General features: G+C 36.5%; 1 protein-coding gene across 2 annotated transcripts in view; it reads right to left on the bottom strand.

Annotated features, from left to right (window-relative positions):
- Positions 1-8,041: 8,041 nt before the first annotated feature.
- Positions 8,042-20,923, bottom strand: part of KDM7A (lysine demethylase 7A) — a 65,319-nt gene continuing 52,437 nt past the window's right edge. Inside the window, exons 15-20 of one of the 2 annotated variants that reach the window (XM_067308011.1) lie at positions 19,681-19,778; positions 17,168-17,316; positions 16,808-17,016; positions 15,120-15,205; positions 13,681-13,957; positions 8,042-12,927 (exon numbers count right to left, since the gene is read on the bottom strand). In XM_067308011.1, coding sequence (XP_067164112.1) covers positions 12,833-12,927; positions 13,681-13,957; positions 15,120-15,205; positions 16,808-17,016; positions 17,168-17,316; positions 19,681-19,778 — 914 coding nt within the window. In that variant the 3' untranslated portion in view covers positions 8,042-12,832. The remainder of the gene's footprint in view (positions 12,928-13,680; positions 13,958-15,119; positions 15,206-16,807; positions 17,017-17,167; positions 17,317-19,680; positions 19,779-20,923) is intronic. The other variant, XM_067308016.1, reaches the window with a different exon arrangement.

The raw sequence follows: 20,923 nt of genomic DNA, 5'->3' as shown, positions 1-20,923 counted from the left end.
ACTGGTGTCAGATCTGCCTCTGCTCAGAGCCTTGCTGTCAAAAACTGGATTGACATACTTACAAAATCACCTTCTTCAGAAAAGGGCACTATCTTGAGGGTGGACTAGAAGCTGTTATTAATGCAGCCCACATTCAGTACATAGCCAAAACATCTCTCGTCAGAACTACTAAACATACAACTCTCATTGAAAAGGCTAATTTTAGAAACATTTTGACCAGGAAATCATTCCAATGACTTGACATCAAATCGTTCAATAGCTGATCTATGATCTATTAGAGGGTTTTTTTTTGTTTGTTTGTTTGTTTTTTATTTTACAATATCCTCAGCATCCCTTCCTTCTTTCCTTTGCTGCTAATATGTAATCACTGTCTCTTATTCAGCATAGAAAGTGCAGACCACAGGCTTCCAAAAACTAAATTGCTCAGGTACCACCACACAAAAAGAGGTGAATTATATGAGAGATCAGAGGCACAGCCTGACTGTGTCAGACTCTGTTCTTGTGTAAATGGTATTTGCCTCAGTGTACAATCCCCACTTCTTCTGGAAAAAGCATGGGTTAAATGAGTTGTAAACACACACGAACACACACGCACACATATCTCTTTTTTTTCTGCACACCTCTAAGATACCTTAGGTACTAGGTGATGCAAGTTCCAGTTCTGAAGGTGATCTTCTATAAGCCCCTTGCCATAATGCTTGCAAGAAAGAAAAGCTTTTTTTCCTAAGTTTTACTCTTACACTTAATGCCTTTTAAATTTCTCAGCTATTGATGATGATCTTGAAGGTGTTGATTTAAGAGCTCTATGGGCTGTTAAATTTTATCAGCTTTTCATAGGGACAGCAACCCTTGGGCTCACACTACGTCGTTAATTAGAGCCTTTAAGACATCAATGCCATTTGAGGATACAGGAAATCTAGCTAGGTACAGTAGCATAAAAAAATACCCTCAAAGATTTGGAGACTTTGAAAAATGCAGACATGGAAGACCAGAGATGTCCTAGCTTACACGTAAGAATTACATCAGCGAGAAGGACCACTGCCTTTGTGTAGTAAATGCAGCAATATTGAAAAGCATAGCCAAACGATTCAGTGGAAAAAAATGTGTATATATATATATATATATATATACATCCAATAAGATTCTGTAGATTTCAGCTGCAAGAACTAAAAATCTATAGAAATCATCCACGTAGATTCTTTGGACTTATGCTTTTTAACTTGCATCAATCTTGCTTGCAACAAAATACAGGACTGAATATACCAAAGTGGTGAAATGCATCCAAATCACTAAATATCCTCCAATTCAGAATCTTTACAAAACTGGCCAGAATCTAGATCCAGTCCAGTTTTCCTGGTAGCTAATAAAGATATTCAAGCAAAGGAATCCAGAGATCTTGAATAATTAGTCAAAAAGGCCACATAATTAAGAGAAGGAAGAAAAAAGGATTACTTCAAATTCAACATGAAGTTGTTCATCTGCCCAAGCCTTTGTTTCATACCTTTTATAGAAAAGGAAATGTATCTGTTCAACCTCCTCTGGTTGTGTTACTGTAGTGATTCAAACACTGGTAATTCAGTGCTGCAGTGGTAACCTGGTTTTGCAAGCTAAGCCACTACATTACTAGATGACTGGAACATTGGACAAAACCACATTCCACTCAATTTCATACAAAGTAATAATGGAGGAATGAAATACAGCAAAAAAAGACAATCATTCAGAAAAAGCTTTTCCAAATTTGCAAAATAGAGATGTTTGCCTCATACTATACCAGTAGTATAGTGAAAGACTGGTTTGGGAAAGAGAGATTTAATTAATCCTTCAAAATGCTCAAGCTCAAGGTGATGCTGCAGTTTGCATTTATAAGAAAGGTGACACCCCTCCATGCTTCTCATATCAGCTTAGATACCTCCACATTGTTCTTCACTCTATTAAACACAGTAACATGCTTAACCTTCTCAAACCAGGCATCTGTGCAACAGACAGGGAGGCCACTGATCCAGCAAAGCACAAAAGGACCCTCCCTCCTGGAAGCAGCCCCCAATGGGCAACTTCCTTCAGTTTTCTGGGGCATGAAGCCACAGCTTGGGATGAGAGCCCTCCTCTACGAAAACTACTGCCTCTGTTCAGGTCTTAGTCTAGCTACTGCCTCCCCAGACACAGAGAAAAGCAGAGATGTACATCTTTCAGGGATCCCATGACTTCCACGCTCTTCACCACATGGCCCATGAGGGTTCGAATACAAGAGGAAACAGGCAAAAAGAGCAGCCCCATAGGGGCAGATATGCCATCCAGTCAAAATGGAAGAAATCCTTATTGCCTTTTCTAGGCGCCTCAGTAATGCTGGCAGACTGCTTCTTCAGTCTCCTAAAGAGCAACTTTCCTCCGCTGACTGGCCATTTGCTCCGACCCCTTCCTGCTCCCTCCCTTACCAGTACACCCCAGAGGCCCTCAATCACATTAGCAAAACAAAGCATTAGGATACAGCAGCACAATCCAGTTAAATGAATTCTTGCATCAGAAAAAGCAACTCCCAGGCAGCAGGGAGGATCACACTGCCTCATTCCCATCCTAGGTGGGACTGGGAAGCATCTGAGACAACTGTATTCTCCAGGACAGAACTGGGAGTTCTGAATCACCAGAAGTCTAACTGGGCATCCAAAAAAAAAAAAAAAAGCAAACTGCAGCACCACCTGAAGGACCTTAGAAGAACGAGCTACATTGCTAAAGAGATATCACTACATCCACTGAGGCATAAAATTAGATTTCATTAAATAAAGGTATGCAGGGTCAACAGCTTATAGGAACTAGTTAGAAATTAAGGGTAGAATTATAGAAGGAAAAAATTTTCAACCAGTGCATGCAAATCTAAGCAAACTCTTCTCTAAAAAAAAAATCCCACATCCTTATTGCTTCTAGCCATAAATCCACGCTGTTTTGGCCTTATTACTTGCAGCCATTTCTATCACCTGATAGTCTGACTAAACATTTTAGGTATTAAGCCCATTCAGTGTAACTCCATGAAAGTGAAAACCTACTGTAATAGTGTTTGTCTGTTTAATGTCTACTGTGATAAAAATCTAGCATTCTTATAGCTAATTAAACAAAAATTCTCACATATGTATAGTTTCCCTTCCATTTTCTACCACTATGTAACATTTTGATCTGAGCAGACACATAGTATCTGAGCAGCCACATAGTATCTTCAAGATCTCTGAGTTACATCATAATCTGTGTTTTAATGCTTCAACTAATGACTGGCGGTACAGGTTCCACAGAACATTTAACATTAATCAAAGATTTCATTTTGTATTGTTGCCCATCTTTTACAGTCCTTTCCAGTGAATTACAAGTCTGCCGCAGAACAATATTCAGGTTTTTCTTCAAGCTATGAACTGTAAAATGCAGCATGAGTTAGCATCAGTACATAAAAATATGTTTTAGAAAACTTTGAATGTCCCAACCAAGTGGAAAAGAATTTAAACCTAACATTTTTTAGGAGTACCAACAGCACTATTTTGCTGTCAATTAAATGTAATAAATAATAAAAGGACTAGCAAAGAGACTCCTTTCATCATAGTTGTGGTAAAAATGGTGATACTATGGTAATTTGGTAACTGCAGTTCTATATTCTGTTTAAAATCCCTGGAAATTGGAAGTAAGAGAAAACATGGGACAAAAGATGAAAAACATATACATACTTGATTGATATTGAACCAGCCATAACTGAAGACAATTTGACTACTGTAAAAAATACACATAGATAGTTTCTGTGGTTTGCTAAAACATTTCTGACTTCCTCAGTTCTCCAATCTTGTCAATCATCCTCTCTTTGAAGCTGTTTTTTTTTAATTTACTAAGCATATTAATCTCAGGAAATTCCACCTTATTCCTATGTCTCCTCCTAGACATTAGAGATATTAGGCATTCAGTCTATCCAATCTATATTTCTTCTCCTCAGAAATACTATAGTAAATGCTATTTAAAATGTACTTCAAAAAAAGAAAGTTATTAACAGCAATTACGACATTACTGAAAATAGTCGATAGCTACCAATCCGTAACAGCAGCACTGCATTCTGAAGACATGAGCAAGGTAAGGTTTGTGGGGGAAGGAAATGTCTTATACCTGAACCATGCGTGCTGAAAATTACATTTATTCCCCACTCTCAAATACATATCACTTCTATAAACCTCACTCATATCAGGGTAACTATGGGATACAAAACATCAAATCTCTTTTCTTTCTGCTTTCTGCATAAATTGAACTCCTTCTTTAAGGGAAATTCACTTAACATTGAGGAGAATGGATTAACAGGACCAATGCCTAAAACGATTTTATTTAGCCACAAAAGAGGTACATTAAACAATGTTCTTGTTTTTTCCCAAAGCATCTCACTAATGCCCCTCTTCTGAGCTGCTGAAAAAGCCTGGGGAGAAAGAAATCATTCAGATGCCATGTCCCATTTAATGCTTGGTCTCCCTCCTAAGACTATGACAATTTAGCATCACTTGTGGCACTTAGTGTTATGACAGGCACATCTGTCCACTAGTCTTTGGAATATGATCAACTCATTTCACAGTAGCCCACTACACAGCTAATAGACTCCCCCGCCAAGGACTTGGGCTGAATATGAACAGACCCAGAAGCAAAGAGACCGCTTGCAATACTACCTCATATCTGAGCCATCCAGTTCTTTCTAACATCTCTTTTAGGACATTCAGTTTATATGGTAAACATGCTCTTTGAATGCTCAAGAGGTATAGCCCTGTGGAAATACAGAAGTGGGCTGCCTCTCAAGAAGCAGCATGTTAACCACATGGAAAGGGCTCTGGTCAACAATTCTCACATGACAAAATTTAAAACAACTCCTACTACTGCTGGTCGGGCACAGCAAAATGCTGACTGGGCCAGACCTGTAACTGATCTGTTCAGGGATCCTTCGTAAAAATGTGAAAATTTTGTCAGTAACTAATAATCAACAATTTAAGAATGAAGCACATGATTTAGTATGTTTTTCAAATGAATGCTAGCATGAAAAAACTCTCTAATTAAAGCACATTTCCATAGCAAAGATCTTACCTTAGGACACTAGAGTAGCAGGTACAAAAGTTTTGTTGGCTTTTGGTTTTACCAGAACAAAAAGCTGACTTGCATCTTCATGACTTACCAAAGCATACAGCAAACATTTCTTACAGATAAACCTATGTTCTCTCACCATGGGTGGGAACTTTACATGCATTCATTGCAGCAAATAAAACTTATTTCTTATTAGAAATAAACTTCCAGGCAAAGCATCACAAACAAGCAGACTCTTTGTATATGGTACTTTTAGTTGACTTGTATGTTCCAAAGAAGAATATTTTTTCCAAGACCAAAGTAAATACAGTAGGAACAGTACAGATAAATAGATCTATTAAGCCAAACAAAATTCTTCAAGTTTGCAGTACTTATTTTAAAGACTGAATAAAATTTGCTTCAGAGAAATCAGACCTTAGTTTAGACAAAGTAAACTGACCTATGAATCTGCTGTAAGGTGGAATATTATGAGCTCTGGCAATGAAAGACTTCATTCATCGTCTTATCACCGGTCGGTTCTACTGCAGGTGAACATTTTAGCTGTTGACTGCTGTAAAAACAAGTGTGTTTAAGATGCCTGGTCATAATCAAAGCGAGTAATAATATCATTCCAGCTTTTCTGTTTTAGTCCTCATTAACTTTTGGGTTGAGACAGCTGACAATACTTACCAGTGGTAAAAGCATAAATTCAAGGGCTCCCAGGAGAAATACTTCTATATAAAGGAAAAAAAAGTTCCTATAGAAACCAACACTAAGAATGATTCACTTCCCCATATTCATCCTACTAGCCAGGTTTCCATGAGTAATCCAAAGTTATATCTAAACAAGAAAAGATTTGATTGAACGTGTAAACTAATTAGCGAACACAATAGCTTCACAACTTGAGCAGGTGATGGCAAACCCTTTAGCGAAAGAGCTGACCTTCGCTAAATGTACACAAAGCCAAGGTTGTAGGCACTCTACTGAGGAGACTACCTCAAATGCAGTAAAAACTGCTGATTTAAAATAAATTAAAAAAAAAATTAAGGCAATGAAAAAACATCTTCTGATACTAAGGGTATCTTGCCCATTCCTTGACTACAGAAACTCAGCTATTTTGCCATATTTGGCAGCCTTGAAATCCTTAAAATCCATCTGTCTATGAGGAAAGAACAATCCAGGTACTTTACCACCCTCCCCAAAAAGAAAAGCAGAAAACCAGAAACACTCAGTGTTAAAGGAAATACAGAAATGCTGATCCAGGTGCTGAATGCTATCCAATAGCTTTTAAAGCAGCACTTTCAGATCTTTATCACAGATTTTCCAGTGTCCTATCCTACCCAACATACAGTGGTCATAGGGAAAGGCTCTGGAGTATAACTGGTAAAGGCTAAAGGACATACAGTAAATTCGGTTATATGGGTTTTTATATAGGTATTTATTTGAATTCCACTGAGACTCACTATTATCTTCTGTTAAGTCCACCACTTTAAGTTCAAAACACTATTATAAACAGTGAGTTCACTGTGAGAAATTCAAATCAGTCTATCTGATGAAAATGCCTAGGGTTGCAGCATTGTTTTTGACCAATTACAGCGATGAATGCTTTTTTAAAATATGTGATTGCTCTGATAGACTAACAGCTCCTTCACATCTTTGGCATATCTCTGGCTAACCAAATTTAAAATGCGTTTTAACACATGAATTCAAAAACTGTAAAAGGCACATCAAAATACAACCAGGAGCTCATTTATGTACATTTAAATATTTAATCTTTATGTTCCGTACTTAAATTATGATTTTTCCTCATGATTTCTTACTCCACTCAAACTAAATTTGTTTGGAAAAAGCACAGAAGTTTCTACTCCCAAATTTAGAAGACTACCATGCTTTACACTTTAGGCCACAGAACTCATTAGTTTGTTGTTATTTTTAAAAGCTATTTCAATCTTATACTTGAGCAGCATACAGTTTGACAAGGACAGCGTTCTTGCTCTTTGTCTGTAAAGCACCCAGCACAATGGAGTCCTCGTCTGTGAGCAGAGCTCCTGAACATTATAGTTGACAGTAAATTCTTTGTAAACTCAAAGCAGCCCAAGAAGAAAACTTGAGCAGCTGCTTAGGATGCTCAAATCAAACACCTTTTGCCATCTGGTTCTTCCAATCCCATTGTTGCATCGTTTAGCCAAGGCTCTCATAAAACAGCCATCACTGGAACCTAAGCATCTGTCCATATGTAGCACTGAAGCTCAGTAGCATGGCACACTATTTGCTAGAGAAGAAAATGCATTACACTAAGTCTGAATGCAACACAGTAGTGCTTCCATTACCCCCAAGCAGAGCACCCATCCAGAAATGCTGCACTGTCATATGGAGTCAAAACAGGGAGCACTGAAGACTGTAAAACAGAAGATGACATGTTGTGGGAGAAATCAGCAGAGAAGCCACCCAGGATAAAAGCAAGCAAGACAAAATGAGCAAAAGGGTGCAAGAGAAATCTCTTCTACCAGGAACAGCACACTACTTAAGGAAAAAAAATTGAGAAATGAGTCAGTCATCAGAAGCATGAGGCAAATCTGAACAAAAACCAAGAGCGAGAAGAACAGAAGAACATTTCTTTTGACACCCTGCTTACAATTTACACCTACTTCTCTAGATCTCTAATATGACAAACCACAGAACATCCCCATCTCCCCTTAATATATTAGGATTCAAAAAGAATATACACATCATCACAAAATGCATTTAGTTGCCATATAATATACTTGGATTGAAATGAAATTTGCACTTTGAGAAATAAAAAGAATATGAGAATATTCGTTCTCACATTTCTCCAGGAAGAGTCGTCTCAAAAAAGTGATGAATAAAGGGCACAGAAATCAGAACTAGAAAAGCATTTTTCTCCTCAAGACATTCTATACAACTTTCTGTATTTACACTGAAGCAAATGAGAAGTCTGAAGAAATTAAACACTTTAGAGTGCTAAAATCAAAACATAAGCAATACAATTTTTTAATTTCAGTATTTTAAAGTACAGAAAGTGGAAACTATGAATATCAAATACAAATTTAAACAAAGCCACTTGTCCTCCCCTAGAATAATCAATGCGAACTACTTATAGAAACTTACAAATTTAAAGTAAAACTGAAACAAAATAAATACTGTACATACACTTTCCCTGCCTGCAGGCAAAAGAGGATGGGAAATACTGTTATGAATTGAAAAAAATGCTCTTAAAGCTGCAGCATCCCATTTCCCAGCCAAATACTTAACACAGTAGTGCGTTTCTTTAAAAAGGAAGACACACATACACCGACCCCTACTGAGCAGACAAGCTAGTCTTTTCAGAGACATTAGAAAGAAAGACAGAAATTAGACTATGAGAGTAGAAAAAGGAGAGGAAAAGACAAACAGGCTAGCAAAACATTACTACAAAACTAGTAAATATAGCCAAGAACTATCTCCTTTTTTCAAATTTCATGTTTTTTGTTGTTTTTTTTTCAAGAAAGATATGCTAAGGAATTGGCAACAACAGACATTTCCCAGCAGAAGTGACAATACATACCAATATAATCTCTTAAAGTGATCCCTTTCATTCTCTTCCCACAACATGAAATTCTTATGGCTTAATTTATATTAAAGTAGAAAAAAGTCTTTTTCCAAAAAGAAATGCAGTATGTGAAGAACACGCATTTCCTTATCAGTGCTACTTATATTTCCCATCCATTGCATGATTTATCACTCATTTGCTCTCAAAAATTGGGTTATTTGGTTTTTTTTTTTCTTTTTCTTGTTTTCTGGAAAAATGGATGTTGCAGCTTTTAATCTTGTTTAACCACAAACAGTAAGGCCCTTAGTTCCATTTATATTTCTTCTGTGAAACAGAGCAGCTCTGGGCTCACTCAATCCCAGAAGCCACAAACAGCTTTTAATGGTCCGGAAGTATCATGTGAATAACTCCGAAAAGACACTAGATTTGGGCTGGGGGTGGGGGGGGATAAAGGGAGACATGGGCACATGGAGCCTAAAGAGGGCACTAGTTATAGTACCAGTTCATTCTAGCTTCAGCTCTGCTTAGTCTCCACAATTACCAAACGGGGGTTAGCAAGATGCAGTTCAGCACTGACTCTGAAATCCTGCAAAAAGTTTCAACATTTACAACTTCATGGCCTTGTGAATGAGGATAGCTTATGCCACATAGCAAAGCCTAGGGAAAGCTGAAGCTCTCTAAAAGGTGATCATGACACTGTGCTCTCTTATCTCTATTAAAGGTAACACAAGAATTTCAACTACTCCCCCCAAAAAAAGAAAAAAAACAAAACCCCCCAAACCTCTATGTGATCAGAAAGTAACAACTGTGAACATCTAACCCTTTCAAAATTGTTTTTAAGAATGGATTCATGTAGAGTATTACAGGTTGCATAGGTAATCTACATCAGAGGTCATTAAAGGCTACCCTGTAGCCAGGGTTTATTAGCAAGTATAGTAGGAGGAGAAAAGGGAAAGTTGCTGGAAGAATCTTTGATATAGTTTCTAGGTGGTCTTTTAATTTTCATGTTTTTTTAAAAAATTGCAGGAACTTGAGAACTTAGAGAACAGTAAGACTACTTCATTTCCTATTGTTCTGTCTGCCTGCCAACAAAAAACGTTAAAGTTTTATGTCAAATCCAAGTTTCTTGACTTTTTTGAAAATATTTTCCTTGAAAATGAGTTACCACAGCAGGCTTAATTCTCTGGGTTGTCCATTCAGTGTTCCCCACTCCTCCCCCATAACCCTCCTCCATCCCTAGAGTGTGGCATCAAGAAAAAAAAAATAGGGCTTTCTCTCTCCACTACTACAACACGAGGTTCAGTCCATCTACAAAAAGATCGGTGCAGTAGTGTTTTCATCTAGAACACAATAAAAATATTCCTACATACAAGTACACAAAACAAGTGAGGTCACCACATCCTCTTCATGAGCTACCAGGAGACTTTTTTTTTTTTTTTTTTTAATATTAGCTTATCATGGCAAATTCTTTTAAATAACCTTTTTGAGGTGGAACATCAAAGTTTTAAAAGTAGACTTCTGGTGGAAGCATGGATATCTGAAGAAAATGGTAATGAACCTCTGCCTCTTGACAGCCTATGAAGAGACTATTACGTAAACTCACAACAGTGGAGAGCCACTTCAAAAAAAAGGGAGAAAGAAGGATAAAGAAAGAAAAAAAAAACAAGACAAAATAATATACATGGGTCCAGCCAAGTCTGTGTTCCAACTGTAAGATACAGATAAATAATGAAAATCATCGGAAAAGAGACCTCTTATATGTCACATAGACAGCAAGAAGGTATAATTCATATTTCAAAATTCCTTACTCCAGATTCTATTCTGGCATATAATTCTATTTCAGATTAGCGTCCTCAAAAATCTGCCTTTAAGGAGAGCTGACTTCATCCCCCTCTGATTTTGCTGGCTGCCCTAACCAGGAATTTTCTGCATTTAAAAATTAAACAGCCAGCAGGAAGAAAGCAGTTTGGTTCTATATGCTAAAGCTAGAACAGTTTTCGAAGCTTGGCAGGCATGAATCAATTTGCTCAAGCTTAAACAAAGAGAACATTTATAAGGGCATATAATTTTAAATTATATTGATGACACATATGAGAAGACAGTTTAAATATTCTCTCTTGACTATTTCCAACTGGAAAATGTAGCACCTAAGAAAAAGCAAGTAGTTATGGCCACTTTCAGCATCTGTACAGAAACTGTTAGCTTATCTTCTGCTATTTGGTAATCTTATCTCCACTGCTTACTGGGGGAGGTCCTGGTTTTGTGAAACCATAATTAGAAAACAGCAAAAGAAAAAAAAAAAAAAAAATCACACGCACACACACGCACCCCTGTAAAGTCAAGTCAACATAATGCAAAAGCAGGGCTGCAAAGAATGCTTGTAAGATACCATTTTCAAGCTCTGGAGGAAGTTAAGCCATAAAAGCTACCTGACTTATTTGAAATTACATTGTATTTTGATATTTCTCAATTTAGAAACAAGATAACATAGTGCTGAACAGTTTTGACCCTGCAATAATAAAAAACACCTGACATCAGAACTTTTTCCATAAATTTCTAAAGGCATTCATAATCTAGTCTAGACAAAAATAGCTCTGCACAAATATTCTGGAAAGCCAAACTGAATTTGTTTTTAAACCACAGTAAAAGAAAATTCCAGTATAGAATATGGAGGAAGGAAAAGCTGGTATGTAAATTCAAAACAATTCAATGAAATGGACAGCTAAGCCTGAGTACTTTTAGTCTTAGCAAGCATTAAAAAAGAAAAAAAAAAAAAAGAAAAAAAAAAAGAAAACACCTTATCACTAGCATATTAAATGTTTTCATTTTGGCTGGACCCTGCAAAATGCCCTTTTTCTAAAATCAAGTAAAAGTATTCCCCTTTCCACCTTCATTCCCATTCCCCAAAAGTTAAATATTTACTTTTATATTACAGAAAAATACAAATCTTAAATCAAAGTTATTTACAGTAATTCAGAATTGGCATTTGCTATCAGCTCTGTGTGAAACCTGACACAAATGATCATTCTGATACCAGTAAGCTACTTAACACTTATATATGCACCATTTAAGACTTTTAATTAGCTGTCACATCCAGCTTTGAAAGCAACACACATTCTCCTGCCTTCCTGACTCCTCAGTAAAATGTATTTAAAGTACAATAATAATATTTTAATGCTCCTTCCATGCTACTTTAAGTAATATGCCAAATCTTAAGACTGCAATGTCTATCTTAAGAGTTATTTCAGAATAATTGTTCTGAAGAAATATGCATCTTAACTCATCTCCCCATTCCTCCAATAAGATATATGAAGATTCCCTCCTTTGTACCAACATTTAAATAATCTGTATAAATACAATTTCAGGGAGCCTTTTTTTACAGGAGAAAACCATCATGGCTAGATCAAACATCACACCAGGAGTAAAAGTATAAACTCCAATTTGAAGGGGTGCAGTTTAAAACAAGTTAGCTACTGGACTGACATAAGAAGATTCTTCTGTCTTTAGGAGAGTCTCTTCTAGTCCATCAAATAAATAAATCTGTATAAAAGAGGACAGGTCAAAAAATAATCAAGCTGGCAGAGAATACGCACCTTACAAGTCAACAAAAGCCCAGCCAACAGCTTATAAAGAGCAGGAAAAAATAAGATTCCATATGCCTTAATTTAAAAATAATTAATAATGCATCTTACCCCTATTTAAGACTATAACCTGAATATCAAATTTAGGAGTCCAGACTAATCATCATTAATGTGGCTCTCCACTGCACCAAACATACATTATCAAAACAATTAAAAACTTTCACATTCTTAAATCTAAATTAATAACCCCCACAAAAAAGTCTTCCAAATAAATAGGTTTTTTTTAAATGAATTTAAAAGTTGTCAAAATCTATCAGAAATAAATTATTGATAAACCACCTTCATCATCTTCCCCTCATGAATTAGGTCAGACACTACCAGCAACAAATGATATTCAAGCCCTGATGAGAGACTATTTCTCAGTCCATGTCTCTCTGAAGATTTCCCCATTCCCATATGGTTATTGCTGAGCAGGTGTGGCACAGTGAAAATGCAGCATTGGGTTTTTTTTGTTCATCAGGCAGTGTTTTATATGGTACATGCAAGTCTGCTTCAAGCAGAGGATTAACAGCAGCTCCAGGCTCTGTTGACCTCAATACTGGTCTGTGTAGGAAAGACAGCAGTAGTAGAAGTAGCAGCTACATTAAACAAAGAAGCGTGCATGGCCATTTCGGTTCAGCTTCAAGATCTTCCCAAGGCGCTGTTTAGCGGTTGCCATTCCTTTCTTTGGACGTTTGCCTGAAAAATGAAATCCAGTACCTCAGAACAGAATTTTGTCACAATAGAAACAAAGATGAGACCCAGCTTGGTCAAGCTGAAGCAGGCAAAATTTTCACCTCAATCACTTTCAGAAAATGCTTTTCACTTGTCAATTTTAGAGCAAACAATCAGTGAACTGGAATTTTGGGAAAAGCAGGGATTGTTTCTCCTAAACTCTGGTCAGCTTTATCATAGATAAAGTGATATTATTTCCAAATATTTCTAGTCTGGGGAAGGACAGGAGGTGGGGTGAGGGAGAACCTGAACTGAGCTCTCTGAATTTTACTCAAGGAAATTATTCCTGTAAGTTATATGAGTACAAAGCCAAATAGCACAGTCATCAGAATATTTTTGAAGTGTCACAGTTTTTAAACCTGAACTTAGAGGAACAAATCTGATTTAGATCAATGTTTTAGAGTACAGTTGTGGTTCTGTCTGTTTTGATCCCTTTTATAATGCATAACAGATATATCTGCAGAGATGCAACGGTAACTATGAAGGTTTCTGTTGTGCTTGCACCCAGTTAGCTCTCTTAGTCCTTCCTATATACATTCCATGCCAAAATTTGAGTGTGTTCAGGATGCCCATTTTATATTTTCCTCAAGGTCCAAGTCTGTCCTTTCTGCAATTTCTGCATCTAACAGCTATTCTTGATGTTTACAGGCTCCTTTTCTTAGTCTTTCCCCTGCCTCCCTCCTTTCCTGGCAAGAGGGCAACAGAGATGAACATTACCTTTTGTCGCCTGGTTGCTGATAGGGGGTGGATTTGATGCTGGCCTCTTGGTTGGATGAAGTGGTACAGACAAGGATGTTTCACCATATGGCCTGTCAGGACTAAGACTGCCATCGCTCAGCCGGCATTCTCCTTGAATTAGATTGGAGTCTCGAGTATACTTGCCATGCTGAAAACTCAAGCCATTGTTGTGGACTATATTCCTGTTTTCCTGAACCTTATGACCAGCTTCTGATGCACCCTCTTTCTTGACATATTTTTGCATTTTACTTGTATCCTGGAATAGAAATGAGGAGAAGAAGAAGGGGAAAAAATGTGAAAGTTAATAGCTTCTGGATAAAAGTTCACTGTAGTTTTTTCTAATTATACTAATATATCTTAAGAAAAAAAAAAATTTAGTTCCAACAGTGTCCATCTGCTTTATCATGTCACCATTTCTGCTAGTATAGATACCTCTTAAAATAAGATAGCACAATATAATACCTCTGTACAACTTTCTCCATAAGCACTTAAAGACAATGAAATAGATTAAAATCAGAAAGTACAGAAACTGAGTATGCTAGTATGCATAACTAGTTTGCAGTGATCAAAACAAATGCAATTGCTCTGGATTTAACTGACTACTGTAACAGCTATATCATAACCATTGACAATTTAAACAGGCAATTTGTTTTCAATATTCAGCTGATGAGAGAACAAATTCTAAATTGAGAATTATAAACTGTAAAGAATATCACGCAGTTCAGCGTTCCTAGAGAAAAATCTATAAATTATGCAATTAAAATACAGCTAAACAGCACTGGTACTTTGCAACTTGAATTGTTCCTAAGATTTCTACCATACACAATGTTAGATACACCTATCAGAAAATATCAGAAAGTTTAGAGAGTAAGATACATAACTTTTCATTTATACGTTCTTTGCTGGATTCCACTTATACTTCAGAAAGCAAAAATATTCCTACTGGCAGGCTGTTGAAAAGCCATACAAGTTTGGCAGTGCAAGTTTCCTAGGCAGGTATCTTTACTATAAATACTACCAAAGAGTTCTGCTCCTCCTGATGCTCTGGTTGAGAATAATAATGGACAAACAATACAGTGCTTCACCAGTTAGACTGAATGTAAATTCTTTTTTTTTCTTTTTTCTTCAAGATGTTGTTTTGAGCATCTCCATGCTAGGCACTATGACAGAAGAGAGTTTGGGAGGAGCAGAAGAGAAACGAAAGAGAGGAGCATCACAGAAATATAGTTTCCAGTTACCAGGACCAGTATTATCTACTATCAGATATGCTTGTATGTATGTAAGATGCGCTTCTGGCTTGTATGTATTTATGTGCTAGTCTGGAAAGACCTGCCCACTCTGTTTACTTTCTGTGCTTACAACTTCACGACCTTTTTTTCTAGAAAAATGTGTTTAAAATGTTTAAAATATTGCTTTACCTGAGGGGTAATCCTGGAAGCTTCATTCAGCTGTCTAGCCCATGTTGAAGTCCCCAGGTCTCTTTCCTCTTCCCTCACAGACCTACCTAAAAAGAAGTTCAACAAGCTTAAATTTTGAAATCAATAATGACGAATATAACAGTTAATTACACATTTGATTAAGTTCAAAATTAAGACAAAAAAACAATGGAAAAATATTTCCTTGACGCCGAATAAAAGTTTTTAAGATCTGTTTCATTCTATAGACTACACTGGAAAAAAAAATTCACAATATAAATACAACTAAAGATATATATGCATCCATAAAAAGGTCAGATGAACATGACCATTCAAATTTGAAAGAAATGATATGGAAGAGAGCTTACCTTCTTTGCTACCTTTTTCAGTTTCTCTACCATGTTTTTGTATCATTAGGAGTTCATGCAAAGATGGAGACTGTCTTTAATTTACAGTTACTATCGACTGTTTTCTTTCTAAATGCTGATGTGCTATTCAGGTACACAAAACAGAACAGACTCTACACTTACCATGAAAGTATCTGCATTGAAAACAAATTTACAATACAGTTAACTGGTAAAACTTAAAACATCCCAGGACATCAATTGATTTCAAATTTGTAATGACTGAAAGGTCTTGCAAAATATTGATAAGCTATGAAGCACTGAGCTTCGTCTTTTTTACCCCTGGAGTTCGACATAGAAACCTGGTTATTACTTTTTTCAGAAATTTGTAAAAATGAAAAGGCACTGTGTGTCTGCATGGTTTGTTATTGGTTTGGGGGGTTGTTTTTTTAAAGACATACAGCTTTGGCTTTCTGAACATAGTCCCTGAAGTCACATTTGGCTTTCCTGTTACCTACTTACACAAGAAATCAACATACTATTATTTGTTTGAATTAATGCTCTCTCTGCTGGTGGGGATCTATTATATTCCATATCAACCAAGCCATAATCATCTTCCATTCCACTCCCATATGAAGAATTTTCAAGCACAGTGACTCTTTTTCTCTCTGTTCCAAAGTGATTTTGATTCCTTTAAGGAAATTAGTGGCAATGTTCTGTTGTCTGTCATTCCCAAAACGCATTTAACAGAATCTGTTTTCTTCAGACATTGAAATGCCCTGACCGAAACAATCGCCTCTGGATTCTCCTCTTCAAGACTAGAGTTCTCTTTGCTGCCCCGGTGACAGCACAGACCTACCAACCTGTTCTTCCAATGGAAGTTTCAATTTACTGGACTGCATTCACAGCGGAATTTCAGAAATAAAGCCAAATGTGCCTTCCAAAGACACAAGAAATACGAAAAGCCATAAAGCAGATTCCTACGTAACACACTTCTAAAACACACACACGATAAAAGCTGCAACTGTGTAGTCTGTGAATCTTCCTTTTTGAAGGAGATTACACTTCTAACCTAGCCATAACTTTTAAACTCTTGTAAAGCTGCCACAAAACATTTAAATAGCAATATTTAGGAGATGGATCTTGATGACCTCTCAAGCTAAATTTGTCCCAATTTTCAGAAGTTACATTTATTTTTTTATAGAAAAAAAAACAAAACACTTTTTAAAAGTTGGTCTTATTTGCTTCAAAACTTCACTGCAAATCTAAAAACCTAACTTTAAGTACTTATTCTGAATAGTTTGTCCAACAACAGACAACAGCAGTGTAATTAATTCAGGTACCTACCACATTCTACTGCTTTGTGGCTCTGAGATGGCTGTTTGTCTTTATGCCTACTTCTGGGGTAGCTTCTGTGTTCCTGAAGAGAGAGTCTTTTGTCTGTGCAGTCTGTGCTTTGTGTGTGACCTGGTAAACATGTGGTATAGTGCAATCCTGCCATAGAAAGCATGCCCTGAATAGCTTCTTCTTCTGTACTTGTCGAGGTAGGATAGTCCCTAGAAAAATACAGGAGTGTTAAGCAGTTCAATACAGAATCCAAAATTTCTCTGAAGGAATTATTTTTATATTCATATAAAGCAGAACCATACATATTTGTGGGGAAAGGTCTAACATTAATTTATAAACAAATCCCGCCAACATGCTTACTTTTTACTGGGAGTTTCATTTCTAGATGGCTTCTGGGTAGTTTGACAAAGGTCTCTCGTAACCTTAGATTCCTCTTTGAAATTTGATGTTACTTCCTGTTTCTCTTCATCACCTGAGCTTTCTGACTCCTCTGTGGAGAAATTCTTCTGCTGGAGCAAGAACAAACAGTATACAGAACGGTCATCATGCCTCCTAAAATAGGACTGCTACTTTAATTCATGCTAAAGGAGAAATTCTAAAACTTCTAAGTCCAACTTTCAGATATATATAGTATTCAGAATGCAATTAATCTGAATATAGGAATGGAAATCCTATATATCCAAATCTTGTGACACTGATTTAAGGGAGTGCATGCTTCAGCAATATGGACAGCACCTCCAAAATCTATTTTATTACAGAAAACACTACACATTTTAAGCCAAACACAAATCATTTTATTCTCCTTAATGAGAGTAATAACTATGCTTATCTTCTGTGCTCAAATTGGAGAAAAAAAATCCATCCAAGTAGGGTTCCAAGCAGCAGCCCAGAACTGATACCTATTACAGGTAAGAAGACATATCCTACCCTCAGGTGATAGCTTCTGGTTCCTGCTCTCACAAATGCAAGATAAGAGAGATGCTACTGATTGAAGTTATGAGCGACAGAAGCTCTCAGGTAAGTCCAAAACACACTAGGAGCAGAGACACAGCAGCTGCTGTCTCTCTTACAGTGGCAAAGCCCTCATTTCATGAATGGAAGAGCTTCCCAGCTCCCCTGGAGATTACAGCTTGTATGAGAAGAGCCTCTCAAAGGCGAAACAAACATATCTGACTCAACACACCTTCAGGTGAAGCAAGGGCTCCAACAGACATGTTCATCTCAGTAATTCAGACTAATCTGTTTTCAAGTACAGAAAGAATATACTTTTTTTCAAGTTATAAACTCAACACGATATTCAATAAAAACATTAGAAATGGAAGATGAGAACATGGAAGAGTCATAGTCCTGTAAGACTGCCACCACTATTCCCATCATCAAAACATAGCTGGAATGTATGTCAGTGCTTCAGACCACTGAGAAACAGTTACATACAAGAGCTTCATTTGCAAGGGCAGCTTGTTAATCTTTGACACCTGGAAAGTTGCACAAATGAGCAATTGTATTATAAATACAACTGAATGTTAGTAAGAAAGCTCTTATCCCATTTTTTTAAGATCTTCTTCAGTGAGATACAAAAATATAAAAGGGATTTATGGAAGCTACTGAAATACTTCATTCTGGATATATCCCTACAAAAAACAGATTTAAACTGGCAGAAAAATTATTCTATTAGATGCTATTAGAAACTACAAAGTAGAATATAGAGGGAACTAAGAGAATCAACGGCATTTATACAAAACCGTTCAGTGAACATCAGAATGATTCAATGTTGGATATATGCTCCTATAAAGAAGGAAAACATTCTTGCCAAATAACTATTGATTCTGTTTCATAAAAACAAACAACAACAAACTGCTGAGCCAAAGTTGCTGACAATGCAGGTTAGGAAATCAGAAGAAGCCACATCAAGGAGGTTCTTCTCACTTATTCCAACATCTAAATACAGTAATGAGGGGAGACAACAAATATTAAGTATACATCTTGACTCCCACAGCAAAAGTGGGAATTTAAAGACTTACTGTAAATACAGATAATCTTATAATAGGCTGCAATCAAAAGTGAGACCAAGGCATTAGCTTTTCAGCAGCACACAACAAAATTTTTAGGTAATTACTTTACTCTACTCGCATCTAACTGCTATCCAAGTAAAATTGAAGTTAGTAGGTCAGAGCATAACTTTGCAAGGGAGAAACTGATAAAATATTTGCATATACATATACACATTTTTAATTACTAAAACTTGTATTAAGATACATGTGTTTAAATATGTGTGTGTGTGTGTGTGCACGCGCGCAAGCATGCACACACACACACACATTCAAATTTTGTTCACTTGTAAAGAAAGCACTACAGTCTAGATCCTCAAATGGAGGGTCACTATTTAAGTAGACTCAAACACCTCAATATGATCTAGGCACTTAAGCTTATTAAAAAAAATTAAAGGCCTATAAGACTGTTTCCATTTCAGCATGCTCTAAAGTGAAGTTGCATGGCAAATACTCTTAATTCTATTGATGAAATCTAGATTTATTTATGGAAGAAATAAACAAAGCAACTAGGACCTAACTTTTTTCAGCCTCTGCATGCTCCAGAGCAGGGCTCATCCTTTGCCAACTACACCTTAATGACAAACAAGATCGTAACGCCTGTCTCAACAGGGCATCTCTTGCCAATTTTCTCAAGACTAAAATAAATGAAGAATGATGTAGAAGTGTGAATTTGTGATAATTTGAGATAGGAACTTGTACAAGAATTAAATATTTTGTTATTGTTCTTTTAACGCAAATTTTGATCAGGTAAATTCGAAATAAGTCAGTAAAATTATATTTAATTACCACTTCGTTAGCTTTTGTGACTTTTTCTAGCCATACCTGTGTAGTGCAATCAGGCTCAGATTCTTCTGAATCAGAAATATCAGAGTACTCTGAGGATCCATTCCTGAGTTCTGATTTCACACTTTCAAAGAACACTGAGAAGGAAAAAATTAAAAGAAAAAGAAGTTATTATGTGCAATAGTTAACATTTATTTTTTAAGTAAAGAAAATAAACACATTTATTTTTAACAGCTTGTATAACAAAAGCACAGTGATTTGGTTCACAAGTCAAATTTGCTCAAAACTCTAATAAGTTGTCTACTGTTCACCAGTTCACTTCCAAAGTGGCTCACTGGATGAAGGCAGAGAAAAAGAAATCTGTCTATAAGATCAGACTAAGCTACAGTGAATTCCAAAAATATCTTAAATCACCTTCCCTCCACCCATCCAAAGGATCTTGCTCTATTAAAATCTGAGTAGAATGGCTTGATCTTTGTCTCACTAATAACACTTGGTCGCTAGACTAGAACCATTGCATGACATGCAAAGCTGTACCGAGCTTGAACTCATCTGTTTCAAGGCACTGCTCTACAGACATTGTCTCTTGGCCTAAATCCTAGTAAGAACAATGTAAGGCGCATCTGTTATAGAAAAAGTTAGTTCTTTATGGAATTCTCTACAGAAGAAAATTTTCTCCCTCTGTTTAAACCTTCAGTTAAGGCAAAGTAACACAACCAAGTTTAAGTGACTTTTAATAAGGAAGTTTGAAGACTGTCACTATTCAATTACAAATGTTAGCGAAACTTTGAATGCTCAGTTGCTGGAAAAAACAATTTCAGCTTTCACTTCTAGTTTTAAGTATATTTGTTACATTTACATTCAACACTGCCAAATTCATTCAGCATCAAATAAGCACAACAATTTTGAAGATAATCTACCGTTACTCTGTATGACTGAATATTTGCTTCAAGTGTAAAATTTGGTTTAATTTTTGAAGCAGACAAGCACTGCATAGTGGGTGCCTAGCCTTCACTCAACAAGCCATTTGTCTTGTTGGTTCATGACTACACAAGAGGGATCCGTTTCCTGCGCAGATTTTTTTTTTTAAATATTGTCCTCTGCGACCTTTGAAAGCACATTCAACAGCGACTACAAATTGCTTTGTTAAGGAAAATAATTAAATATTTTATCCAGGCTGACAACGAACTCATGAATGTTGTTACAGATGTGCAGGAAACCAAAGGAACTGTAAGTCTCAAGAGGACTCTCGTTATCTTATAAACGTTGACCTCAGTTTCCT

This window comes from Apteryx mantelli, chromosome 1, assembly GCF_036417845.1.
Source record: "Apteryx mantelli isolate bAptMan1 chromosome 1, bAptMan1.hap1, whole genome shotgun sequence".
Lineage (NCBI taxonomy): Eukaryota > Metazoa > Chordata > Aves > Apterygiformes > Apterygidae > Apteryx > Apteryx mantelli.
This window is presented reverse-complemented; position numbering and strand designations above follow the sequence as displayed.